This window comes from Haliotis rubra, unplaced genomic scaffold (assembly GCF_003918875.1).
Source record: "Haliotis rubra isolate DU_JTF1 unplaced genomic scaffold, ASM391887v1 Scf194, whole genome shotgun sequence".
Taxonomy (NCBI): domain Eukaryota; kingdom Metazoa; phylum Mollusca; class Gastropoda; order Lepetellida; family Haliotidae; genus Haliotis; species Haliotis rubra.
Window position 1 is genome coordinate 62586 of NW_025765936.1, and position 14171 is coordinate 76756.

The window sequence follows — 14171 nt, forward strand, 5'->3', positions numbered from 1 at the left end:
TATTTCATATCAGACAGGTTCTCTTGTCGTCAGTTTGAGGTGTTTAAGGTATTATGAAAATCATGTTAAACTACATACGATTGTACAGTTCATGTTACGATAACCAATCATCACACATGTACTTTCAGTTTACCTAAACTCGATGCATTGCCTGTTAGTGCTATGTAGTTCATTGCGATGCCTACAAACAGTAAATGGAGCTTGCGCGAGTTGGAAATGGCAGTCAGTTTTTCTATATTTGACAACCGGACAGGCAAGTTTGTATCCGGACTGGTAATTTTTTAAGTTACCAGTCCGGCTGTCTGGCTTGAAATTTTGGGAGTTTTAAACACTGCATCACATCGAGAGTATTTTTTTCTGCTGAAATCCACTGCTTCAAATACATATACAAAACTACTTTCATACCCATACGGGTAGCTGGACTCAAGATTATAAATCTTCAGTAATGATCTTGAGATCAATTGTTTTCTATAAATAACTCAGATTTTCATCAATCGGCAATATTAGCCTTTTGGATTGAGGATTAAGATTGTTCTCCAATGTGCTTTGAATATTTTAACTTTAAATGACAGTTTTTCATTAATTGGCCGGAATCATTTGTTTGTTCTCTCTATGATATAGAACAAGACCTTGCACCATTGTGGAGTCTGATTCTGAATATAAATCTGCACCTTAATAAATGTCCACCCATCCATCCATCCATCCATCCATTCACCCATCTATCTATCCACCGTCCAATCCATCCATTCACCCACCCACCCATCCACTTATCGATCCATCCATCCATCCAGCCACAAATCCATATATCCACCTATCCATACAGCCATCCAAGAACTGTACAAAGGGCCAGATAAGTCGTGAACTCATCACACGTGTGCTACGTCAACTGACCATCCCTCACTTGTCAATTTTAACTAAGATATTTAATTTGCATTGTTAGTTTCTTCTCATTACAACGAAACCCCAGATTACGACAAAATGTCATTGAGATGCTGTCAGCGCTACAGCTGAGGGCTGTATTTAGATGCTGTAAGCTCTACAGGGAAGGGCTGAAAATAGGTGCTGTAAGTTCTATGGACGTGTAGTACAGTACAAAGGCGGCGGATGTCTGCAACAAAAACAAAACAAATGACTGAATTAGTGATTCTGGCAATACAGCTAACACTAGGAATGGGACGATTCACCGATGCACCGATACATCATGATACATTTAAGTTTGATACAGCTATCGTATCGTTGACTGGTGTATTGATACAAAACGATACACAACTTTTTTCAAAACAGTAATTTCTAAAACATGTTAAAGTAATTATTTAGACAAAAATACGCAAGCATGATCGAGTTACTTGACTACTTATTACAATAGTGTTATTGTTTTACACAAATACCTTGATCATTTTAAATCTTAATACTGTGTCATTCTTTCAAGGTGTATGTATCGTGATACGTATCGTATCGCAGGTAAAATATCGCAATAGGTATCGTATCGTGACATAGTGTATCGTCCCATCCCTAGCTAACACTGAGAACACAGAATACAGATTCATAACAACAGATAACAGATTTGAACAGATAACAAACCCTGATAACATATACACTGTGGTTGACTCACGTCCCCTGCTCATGTTTTTATTTATTTTTTTTAACCATACTGGCTGTCTTTAAATTTTAAAATTAAGTAAAATTTATCAAAAGCAATTTCCCCAACATGAGTGTGTGTTTGTTGTCAACATTCAACCTATCAGGCTTGAAAATAATCCAACACCTAACCCACTGTTAACCGGCAGTGTTTAGAAGATAGCAAGCAAACTCCATGTTAAACATCCAAGCTGGAGGTTGCTTGATTCAAAGACCTCACTAACCTCATTACCCTAAATTTGAGTGAGTGAGTTAAAAAATTTACATCGCATCAGCAATATTACAGCCATATAGCGATACAAACAAGGTAATCAATTTAAAATATCTGTCGACAAAGGACAGTAGAACCAACTAGACTATCACATATATATATTTAAAACTAGTAATGAAATCTAAAATACTTTAACTATAGAGGAAAATACAGTATAAAAAACAGGCTATAGATCGCCAACAACTGAAGGTAGATCACCATACTAGGAACCATGGGGACTTACACAATTGCTTCCTGCATGGGCCCTAGCTGGATTTACACCATCCCTTCAGCCGCTGGCGATTGTAGGAAAAGTTTAGCCGAATTTTAAGAACAAAAATACTACGTTTAAAAATCTGGTAAGCTTAAATTTAACTTTGGAAGTTTTGGGACTTATGTACTAAATTTGAAAACACTGCAAAACTGAAAAACTTACCTTGACATCGGAGCGTGACATTTCATACACCTCGTGGTCATCATACTTGTACCATTTCTTGGTGCAGGGGTTTCGACAGAAGGCTGTGTCTGAAAGAAGGGTGAGTGAGTGAGGTGAGTTTAATGCCGTTTGAAAAATATGTTTGTTTGGTCACTTCATGGGTCAAGTTTTGCACAGACAACCAATGTGCGTCCTGTTTGTATACATGCTGTGATGAGATGCAGAAAAAAAATAAACTGCATCTTAACTGATGCACCAACATATTCATTGTACCTACAGGGCATGTGGTGAGTGAGTGAGTGGTTGGGTGGGTGGGTGAGCGAGCGAGCGAGCGGAGTGAGTGAGTGAGTGAGTGAGTGAGTGTGTGAGAGGAGGTGTGGTTTACACTGCTTTTAGCAATATCCCAGCAATATCACGGCGGGGGACACCAGAAATGGGCTTCACACATTGTACCCATGTGGGGATTGAACCCGAGTCTTCAGCGTGACGAGTGAACGCTTTAACCACTAGGCTACCTAACCGTTCTACAGGGTATCAGGAGCAGCTATGGGCATCGGACATTTCACTTAGACAACTGTCTACATGATCACTGATACATTGCTGGTTCTATCATCAAAACAACAGTACGCTACACCTTTCCTCGCTTTAGAGGACACTCATTGTCTGCAAGACCCTAAACATTCGAACAAACCTGTAGAGGTTGCTGATTCTTTGATGAGTCCTCCTTGGGGTATACATAAGCATTAAAATGTCCATTTTAAAAATAAATATTTACAAAACAAAAAACTTAGTTTTTGTTAAATACAGCGTTCGAAATTAACGTCTGTCCTTAAACTCAAAATTAACGTCTGTCCTTAGGCCCGAAGCCGACTGAAAACCACTCAGACCCACAGCTTATGTTTTCTGCAGGTACTCATAGCTGACAGCTTTTTCATCCCCAATAAACAAGAGTATTATTGCCATATTAAATATAGGTCCTATAAATTCTGATCAGGACCCACAACTTTTTTGTGGTTCTGGGTCCCGCCGCTTTCCAACAGGGCAAACACTGGTTAAATATCAGCAAGTGACTGTGACTGTCAGTCTGTCAGCTAATTCAGTTACATGGCGCTGCCCTGGGCCCCGTTTCACAAAGCTATCGTAGCGCTACGACTGTCGTACCTCCTATACTGTAACATAGACTTACCACAGTCAGGGCGCTATGATGGCTTTCTGAAACAGGGCACTGAATACTAGAAGAACAGTGCTTAACAACAGAAAGACTTTGTAACTTATAAGAAATATTTATCCCAACTCTGAGATTTCATTGTTCCCTTTATGTACAAAGTCCTTCATGTCACTTACAGTGGCCTCCTTCCATGGTCCCGTAGTGATTCTGAAACAAGAAAATAACACAGGTACAGAAGCTCACCTTCCCTAAAAAGATACTGCCACAGCAAAGTATGGAGTCAGTTAAAAGCATCCAAAAAGACGTACAGTTCTAAAATATTACTGTCAGCATTTGAATTCAAATATCATCCGCATAAATAACTAAAAACTAAAATCTAACCATTTGAACAAAATATGATGTCATGATACCAAAGTAGAGACAATTGTCAGCTTACAAAGTCTCATTTTTTTCTGAGGTGAAACGATCAGTGTCAGTTTGTTTTTGTGAGAATTTAAGAGCATTGTCACATATTTCAACAACTTCTTATTTTTCTTCAACTTTGGAAAAATGACAGAGATTTATTGACACCAGAAGTGATGGTTTTATGCTGCTTTAGCAATATTCAGCAATTCAGTAATGGGCTTCACACATTGTACCCATGTGGGGAATTGAACCTGGGCCTTTGGCGTGACGAGCAGACACATTAACCGTTAAGCTACCAATCTCCCCTACAAAGGACCGAGCTCATGTAAATTCTTTACCAAAATGGCGTAAGGTAACTGGAATTTGTCAGTCTAGCCAAAGGGTGTACTTACCGAGATGCCATAGAGGTTGTATCTGGTGTTGGACTTGGGGTCGCTGACATGCTCTCTCATGTCCATATCGCTCACCGGGAAGTCCACGTAGCTTGTCGATTTCTGGGTCCACATCCCGTCACTCACAAATCTGAAGTACATCATTTTAAAAGCGTTTAGTATGAAACACTCGTCTGTATTTTGATATATACGTAAGGGTGAGTGAGTGGTTTTACGCTGCTGTTAGCGATATTTCAGCAATATCACAGCAGGGGACACCAGAAATGTCTTCACACATCGGGGAATCCAACCCAGGTCTTTTGCGTGATGAGCAGACACATTTCAGAGTTTATACTTACTCCTTCACCTGATGGGTGTGTAAGTATGGTTTTACGCTGCTGTTAGCAATATTCCAGCAATATCAAGGCAGGAAATGGGCTTCACACAGACCTTTGGCGTAACAAGCGAACACTTTAACCACTAGGCTGTACCACCAACCTCATACTGTCAGAAAAGTTTCACACAAATATGAAGATGTGACTAACATCATTAGAAGCGCTACTGAATTTAACTTTCAAGATTAAGTCTAACACACATCATCGTGACACGGTACTTCTTAGCTGGATCGCTAAGTACATTCTCACGGTACTTCACCTTGAGAATGGATCCATGGAACTACAAGTACATTACTAATATACTCCTGCTTCAGATCACTCCATACATCACTACCCTCGCGTGAAGTGGCCTTCAGTAACCCATGCTTATTGTAAGAGGCTACTAATAACGGGATCGGATGGTCAGGCTCGCTGACTTGGTTGACACATGTCATCGGTTCACAATTGCGCAGATCGATGCTCATGCTGTTGATCACTGGATTGTCTGGTCCAGACTTGATTATATACAGATCGCTGCCACATAACTGGAATATTGCTGAATGTGGCGTAAAACTAAACTCACTCACTCACTTTGTGGATCGGGACCCTGGGACCTAATGGAAGCGGTGAGGACACGACAAATCTGTGATAGATGAAATAAAACAGTGGCAATGATAATCTGCTCACCTGTTGAGACCGATGAGCAGAATAGGCGGAAGTTTCCAGATGTCGATTTTTTTGACGGCATCTCTCTCAACGCGACATTTTGGGCACTTCCACTTACAGCTGCCCGTCATCATCTCGGGGCTGAGGAACTTGTAGATGCAATCCTGTAGGAAATCAGATTAATTATATTAATTAATTAATTAATTAATTACTTGCTGATTTATCTCATATAGGTCATATTGTGATAAAACAACAAGGCTAATGTTGAACAGTGTGGGAGAAGAGTTCCGAACTGAAGGGCAGGTAACAGACCAAGACCCATTGCATAAGGTGAGTTAGTTGAACTAGTGGTGGTCCGATTAATTGAAATAATCGAAGATTGGTCGCAGTGACTAAACGACCAAGCAATCGATCATGTTTTCTCATAATCAAACACAAATAATTCTAGAACACTTGTTTTCATTAACAGTATTTTCACTAGGTTGGTTTTGTCTGTTACATTTGATAAGCACTACAAGCTCGCTCCAAGTCATGATTGAATTTATCTTAAAGACTCTAAGAAATTTACGCTCCTCCATACTAGTCATCCTTTAAAGATGTGAAATTTTGCCAAAAACCCCAAAGAACTACATGTTTTTTTCCTTATTTTTTGTGCATTTACACATTCATAAATGACGCTTAACCAATTATTTTCGATGATTGATCGGGTTGTAATGAACCAATCATCAATTATGAGATTTTAACCAATTCCCAACACTAAGTTGAACAGGAGTTGAACATGTTGCACAACATGCACCTCAGCTTGTGCCAGAGGTTTTGATGGTCAGTGCTTCATACTCATCCTTACAGAACACCCCATGGAGTCCTGCACTAGGCACTGTACCTCAACCTGTGTCTGTCATTTTTTGTGGGCCAGTGGCTCATACTCTTCCCACAGAGAGCACCTGGACTGCTGTGGGTGGGCTGAAGATGTGGGCGTGCACTTGGCACTGAAGCTCACCTCAACCTGTGTCTGACAGTTTGAAGCTCATACTCACCCTAGAGAACACCTGGACTACTGTGGGTGAGCTGAAGATGTAGACGCACACTAGGAACTGAAGCTCATCTCAACCTGTGTCTGACAGTTTGAAGCTCATACTCACCCTTAGAGAACACCTGGACTACTGTAGGTGAGCTGAAGATGTAGACGCGCACTAGGAACTGAAGCTCACCTCAACCTTGTCTGACAGTTTGAAGCTCATACTCACCTTAGAGAACACCTGGACTACTGTAGGTGAGCTGAAGATGTAGGCGCAGCACTTGGCACTGAAGCTCACCTCAACCTGTGTCTGACACTTTGAAGCTCATACACCCTTAGAGAACACCTGGACTGCTGTGGGTGAGCTGAAGATGTAGACGTACACTTGGCACTGAAGCTCACCTCAACCTGTGTCTGACAGTTTGAAGCTCATACTCACCCTTAGAGAACACCTGGACTGCTGTGGGTGAGCTGAAGATGTAGGCGTGCACTTGGCACTGAAGCTCACCTCAACCTGTGTCTGACATTTTGAAGCTCATACTCACCCTTAGAGAACACCTGGACTGCTGTGGGTGAGCTGAAGATGTAGACGTGCACTTGGCACTGAAGCTCACCTCAACCTGTGTCTGACATTTTGAAGCTCATACTCACCCTTAGAGAACACCTGGACTGCTGTGGGTGAGCTGAAGATGTAGATTGCACTTTGGCACTGAAGCTCACCTCAACCTGTGTCTGACAGTTTGAAGCTCATACACCCTTAGAGAACACCTGGACTACTGTGGGTGAGCTGAAGATGTAGGCGCAGCACTTGGCACTGAAGCTCACCTCAACCTGTGTCTGACATTTTGAAGCTCATACACCCTTAGAGAACACCTGGACTACTGTGGGTGAGCTGAAGATGTAGATTGCACTTGGCACTGAAGCTCACCTCAACCTGTGTCTGACATTTTGAAGCTTATACACCCTTAGAGAACACCTGACTGCTGTAGGTGAGCTGAAGATGTAGATTGCACTTGGCACTGAAGCTCACCTCAACCTGTGTCTGACATTTTGAAGCTCATACACCCTTAGAGAACACCTGGACTGCTGTAGGTGAGCTGAAGATGTAGATTGCACTTGGCACTGAAGCTCACCTCAACCTCTGTCTGACACTTTGAAGCTCATACACCCTTAGAGAGAACACAGGGACTGCTGTAGGTGAGCTGAAGATGTAGGGTGCACTTGGCACTGAAGCTCACCTCAACCTGTGTCTGACACTTTGAAGCTTATACACCCTTAGAGAACACCTGGACTGCTGTAGGTGAGCTGAAGATGTAGATTGCACTTGGCACTGAAGCTCACCTCAACCTGTGTCTGACATTTTGAAGCTCATACACCCTTAGAGAACACCTGGACTACTGTAGGTGAGCTGAAGATGTAGACGTGCACTTGGCACTGAAGCTCACCTCAACCTGTGTCTGACACTTTGAAGCTCATACACCCTTAGAGAACACAGGGACTGCTGTAGGTGAGCTGAAGATGTAGATTGCACTTGGCACTGAAGCTCACCTCAACCTGTGTCTGACACTTTGAAGCTCATACTCACCCTTAGAGAACACCTGGACTGCTGTGGGTGAGCTGAAGATGTAGACGTGCACTTGGCACTGAAGCTCACCTCAACCTGTGTCTGACATTTTGAAGCTCATACTCACCCTTAGAGAACACCTGGACTACTGTGGGTGAGCTGAAGATGTAGACGTGCACTAGGCACTGAAGCTCACCTCAACCTGTGTCTGACATTTTGAAGCTCATAACTCACCTTCAGAGAGCACCTGGACTGCTGTGGAAGGGGCAGGGAGAGGAACATGAAAGCCTGAAACGTCACCGACTTCTTGCTACAGTGTTTACACTGAAGAGTGGACTTCAACTGCCCCTGTAAGAAGTAGAGTAACATGAAATAGTACAGTAACATGCAAACACTGGTCACTGCTGCATTACATAAATGTATCACCGAATACTGTGATAGATCATTACAGTTGGGGAAATAGAGTTATTTCAGGTGTAAAATCTGTAAAGATCTGTGTAAGAATTGTTCCACAGCATCCCCTGCTTGTTGTAAAAGTGACCAATGGAATTGGGTAGCCAGGCTTGTTAAGTGAGTCACAGTATCAAAATTGTGTAGATCATGACATCAATCATTGGATTGTCTGGTCCAGATTTTATTTATGATTATTTACAGACTGCCAGAATATAGCTGGAATATTGCTAAGTGTGGCGTGAAACAAAAAGGAAACAACTATACTGTCTGTTTTCAGTCCTGGCTATACAATTGGTCTGCATACCTTGCATCAGATGGTCCAAGATTCAAATCTCAACAAGTGTTTGCCACTGATGGAATATCTATAACATATTTACTACTTTTATTTTTGGTCACATACAAGATGCTTGAAATGACTGGTGTCTGCAAAAGTACTCAATGTACGCTGTCGACATAATTGAAAACATTGGGTGCAATGTTTATAAGATATCGCGTTAAAATAAGTTTGAAAAGTGGTTAAAGTGTCGTGGTGACCTTGAAGATAAGGTCAAGATCACCCATATCAACTGATGTCTGGGTAATCCCCTAACGTAAGCTGTCACCAAATTTGAAGATATTGGATACAACAGTGCATGAGATATCACGTTAACAACAGTTTGAAAGTGGTCAAAGTGTCGTGGTGACCTTGAAAATAAGGTCAATGTAACCCAAATCGACTGGTGTGTGGGTAATCCCCCCAATGTAGGCTGTCACTAAATTTGAAAACATTAGGTACAACAGTTCATGAAATATTGCGTTAACAAGAATCGGGACGTACGTACAGACGTACGGATGCCGCTGAATACATAGTCCCCTGTTCCTCGTTGCGCCGGGGGACAACAAAGAAGTTGCAATATTCATGTACATATTGATATCGGAAAGCAAGGGTCTTCAAAGAAAAAGGCATTCTAAACCACAAGCACCCCCCAAAGGGCACAGATGGTATTACCTGGAACAGTTCCACAATTATGGACTTGTGCAGGCGTTTGTGGTCACCACCAGGCTATCTCTGCCGCCGGTGGTCCGAGATGGTCATTTTCTTGCTCCGGTATCTTGGGCCGAACCTTCACCTAGTACACACACAATAATCTCTCAGCATAATTTCTTTACAGTGAAGTGGTCAGTTCGGACATGAATTTACTCCAGTTGATAAATTATACTTTTACAGACAATTAAAGCGAGAAATTGGTCTCATACAATCTCTGCCTTCGTGTCTTATTCGGACCTTCACTACTCATTTGGAGTGCTTGTTAATAATCCACATTTCAATCCCTACCTACATCCAGTCCCTCTTTAATGGCGACCGTGGACCTTTAATGGTGAACCCTCATACTCACAGTTTTAAACCCCCATACTCATCACTGCTTTAAACCCCATACTCACTGACCTTACTAAATGGTGAACCCCCATACTCACTGCTTTAAACCCCAATACTCACAGCTTTAAACATAGCTTTAAACCCCATGCCATAGGCACATCTTGTTAAACCCCAAATACTCACAGCTTTAAACCCCATACTCACCCCCATACTCACTGCTTTAAAACCCCCATGCCATAGGCTAAATACCCATCTTGTTAAACCCCCAATACTCACAGCTTTAAACCCCAATACTCACTGCTTTAAACCCCCATGCTTTAAACCCCCATACTCACTGCTTTAAACCCCCATGACATGAATACCCATCTTGTTAAACCCCAATACTCACAGCTTTAAACCCCCATACTCACTGCTTTAAACCCCCATGCCATAGGCTGAAATACCCATCTTGTTAAACCCCCAATACTCACAGCTTTAAACCACCATGATGCCATAGGCCTCACTACTTATCATATAAAACCCTGAATACACACAGCTTTAAACCCCATAAGCCCAGCTACACATTTTTAAACCCTGAATACACACAGCTTTAAACCCCATAAGCCCAGCTACACGCTTTTAAACCCCAATATACACAGCTTTAAACCCCATGTTAACCCCAATACACATTTTTAAACCCCCAATTACAGCCCCCGTGTTGTGGCCCCAATCAAACCTCCTTATGTTCAGCCCACGATATCCACCTTGCTGGTCTAGCTACACAGTGTTCCAACCTGCTACTCACCTCGCTCAGTCCCTCGTGTAGACCATCCAAAAGAGGAAGGTCAGGAACTCCTGTGAGTCAATGTTCTGCTACCTGCTACTCACCTCGCCGTCAGTCCCTCGTAGACCAGCAGGAACTCCTGTGAGTCAATGTTCCAACCTGCTACTCACCTCGTTCAGTCCTCGTGTATCCCTGAGTAGACCAGCCCAAGAGGAAGGTCAGGAACTCCTGTGAGTCAATGTTCCAACCTGCTACTCACCTCGTTCAGCCCCTCATGTAGACCATCCAAGAGGAAGGTGAGTCAGGAACTCCTGTGAGTCAATGTTCCAACCTGCTACTCACCTCGCTCAGTCCCTCGGTAGACCGTTCAGGCCCAAGAGGAAGGTCAGGAACTCCTGTGAGTCCTGCTGCTGATAGCCAGCAAACATGGGGTTGTATTTCCCAACTGTATTCTGTAATATAGGATCGTATCACCTTGTTAGATATGGTCCAAATAAACCCATCTCACTCTTTACAGAAATTCTGCAACAGTATAAACCTGATGGTTACAGTGAGTACCCTGATGAATTGAGTGCATGATATGGTATCTGTGACATAGTGTCTCACTGGGCTGGCACTATGAAACCTTTACTCTGCTCTAGGACAAACAGCCATAAACAAGAAACTAGTTATTTGTCTAGCTTGCACCAGGTGCAAGTCAATTTCTGAGAAATGGATCAACAATAAAACTAACATTATAAGCATAAATAAGTCAGCTCTTCTAAACTTTGAATAATTCAATAGGACATTTCTTTCATTATATATTGCAATAAGAGCAGTGCACCTGGAATTTGGCTTGTGCAACTATGTTTCTATCTGAGGTTGCACCTGGTGCAAGTAGGTTAACCTATGTTAAATCGAGCCCTGACCCTGTCTACTGTTAGTGTCCTACCTTCAGGTCTCTGGGCGTGATACATCTGTTCTGGCCATTCCACAAGGCCTTCAGGACAATAGCATAGTCGTCCACCATCTCACCATGCATGCCCTCCGAGCTATCCCTGTCAAAGTCAAACATGTACTGATGATGCCCGGGAAGATCCGGTTAGAACTGGTCTTCAGCAACCTATGCTTGATGTACCCCATGAAGATCTGGGTTAGTATTGGTCTTCAGCAACCCATGCTTGTCGTAAGACGCGACTAACGGGATCGGGTGGTCAGGCTCGCTCACTTGGTTGACACATGTCATCGTATCCTAATTGTGTAGATTGATGCTCATGATGTTTACTACTGGATTGTCTGGTCCAGACTCGACTATTTACAGACCACTGCCATACTGACTGACTGAGTTTAGTTTTACGCCGCTTTTAGCAATATTCCAGCAATATCACTGCGGGGGACACCAGAAATGGGCTTAACACATTGTGCCCATGTGGGGAATCAACTCGGTCTTCGGGCGTGAAAGCCAACGCTTTAACCACTAGGCTATGGGGAGACCCCCACTGCTATACAGTGAGAATATTGCTGAGTGCGGCGTAAAACTAAATTCACTCACTCACTCACTCACACAGTAGATGTTGTGTACTCATGTTACAAAAACAACCAGTTTCTTATGGGGAGACAAGCATGGGTTGCAGAAAATCAGAAAACTCAGTTCTTCACATGGAAAGTTTGTTTGTTGTTTAACAAAACAATCGGCATTGTTTTGGCTATATGATAGCGGTTCACTGGGAATGACAAGCATCGGTTGGTGAAGACCAATTTTATCCCAATTGATCTTCATAGGGCTAGCCAGTCAGCTGCTGAAGACGTCTTCCACCCGTATCATCATGGTGGGAGACAACTCTAGACTACTAATTTTCAGACATCCATTTTTTGTGGAAGCCATGGTGGTCAAGCAGGTTAGATTGTTGACTTAACGTGCTGGCGATTTGGTGCCTTAATCTGAGAGTGTGGGTTTGAATTCCAGAGGGGACTCAACACACAGAAATACTGAGTCTGAACTTAACGGAGAAAGTGTAATCACAAATAAAACATATTTAACATCTGACCTTTTTCAAAACGGTTTGTGTATTCATCAAACCATGAGAAAAACATTGATTCATGTATTAAGAAAGATTTATCAAAATTGAAAATTTTAATATAAATTGTATATTTATATACTTCTCCTATCTCATGACTTCAAAGGGAGATTCTAGTTTATTATCGTTTTACCTGTTGATGTCATCCAAGTACAAGTCGTTAAGGAAGTAGGCTACGAGTGGAGTACAGTTATTTAGGCACTGGATGGTGGAGTTCATGTAACACGTGTTGCCAAGGTTACGCAGACCAGTCAACGCAGCACCCTGTCAATCACAAGAACAATACATATATTGGCATAATCTGGAAACTGAAGATGAACAAAAATAAATCATCAATAACTTTTTACAAACACAGGATTTATCAAGAACTCAAAGTTTGGTGCCAACATCAATCAAGCTGGGAAATGGTTTACTTGTTCTAAATAGGGTCGTGTATGGGTAGCCTGGCTGGCTTACTCACAGGAGGAAGCTCGAACCTAAAACACGGACACATCTACTGAGCTGACATTTTGGAGAACACGGATATAATGAAATTATTTCAGTAATATTCATACGCGTATTAATCTTTGCTTCATAATTTGCTTCTATTGTTTCTGAGTAGTTTAAGATGTCATGACATCACAAATGCACATGTTGCAAATAATGGGATTCAACACCATGATCACTGGATTCTGTCACACCAAAGGGACACTACTCTGCAGTGAATTTTAGTGCCTCAGATTACTCAACCAGCTGTGCCTCTTCATCAAGACCATGTTTGATTGAGTCTGAAGCATCCTTTTCTCAAATAGTCACATAATCTTGACATCTTCACTTCAGCTCTACCAAACGTTTTTACCTCTGTGATGGCTTGCTGGCACGGTCAAAGTTGGGCGTATGAAGTGGCTTGTCTCCTTCCTCCGCCATCTGTTTCATGATGTCAGGAGACGCAGAAAGATCGAAGTTAGTTCTTTTTCCCCACAGAGGTTACTCCTGTCATATCTTCCTACGTAACCTCTGTTCTAATAATGCCCTTTCATGGTGTGAGCTGCTCAAGACTCGCGTGGATTGAGGCAATCAGATTTAGTTGTGCAATCAGCTGACGCTTGTTTCAAAAGTGATCATTCGCAGCGCCCTCGTAATTTCCATATGCTTCGAGAAAACTAAACTTTTCCCCGCGCTGATGCGCAAACGCTTCTTCTCGAGACAGAACTCAGTCATGTTATGGCGGATCAGTGGCGCCTCCATCGCCCTCGCTGACAACGGACAAGCTAGCCATTAAACGCCTTGTGTGTAACATCAACACAAGTCCCCGCAGATGGGGATATTTGTGGCCTCACATTTGCTTGTGTTAGTCAAGTTGAATCTAAGTCGATGTAACACGGTTCTGATTGATAGAAAGAAGGGAGATAATTGTGGTATGATCTTTTGCCGCTAGGGATTTTACAAGAACCGGGAAATATGGTCAGATAGAACAGAGGTTCAGAGGAAGATATGACAAGTAACCTCTGTGGGAAGAGAATGGCTTACAATGCAACAGGACTGGGTCACCTGGGCCCCTTTGCTGTGAGTGAGTTGAGAGTGACCACGCATCTGTAGTAGAAGCTGGTTGAATCTTGACTGGCTGCCCCACTGTGTTGTAGTAAGGTTGTGGTTGATGTAGAAGTATCTG

The 14171-nt window shown here is 42.4% G+C and overlaps 1 protein-coding gene across 1 annotated transcript in view; it reads right to left on the reverse strand.

The window, feature by feature from the left end:
- Window positions 1–276: 276 nt before the first annotated feature.
- Window positions 277–14171, reverse strand: part of LOC124274733 (ubiquitin carboxyl-terminal hydrolase 8-like) — a 39679-nt gene continuing 25784 nt past the window's right edge. Inside the window, 14 exon segments of the mRNA XM_046710106.1 lie at window positions 277–1108; window positions 2325–2413; window positions 3669–3699; window positions 4290–4419; window positions 5330–5472; window positions 8125–8238; window positions 9332–9379; window positions 9381–9452; window positions 10723–10771; window positions 10857–10915; window positions 11395–11500; window positions 12654–12784; window positions 12981–12996; window positions 13359–13426. Coding sequence (XP_046566062.1) covers window positions 1037–1108; window positions 2325–2413; window positions 3669–3699; window positions 4290–4419; window positions 5330–5472; window positions 8125–8238; window positions 9332–9379; window positions 9381–9452; window positions 10723–10771; window positions 10857–10915; window positions 11395–11500; window positions 12654–12784; window positions 12981–12996; window positions 13359–13426 — 1128 coding nt within the window. The 3' untranslated portion in view covers window positions 277–1036.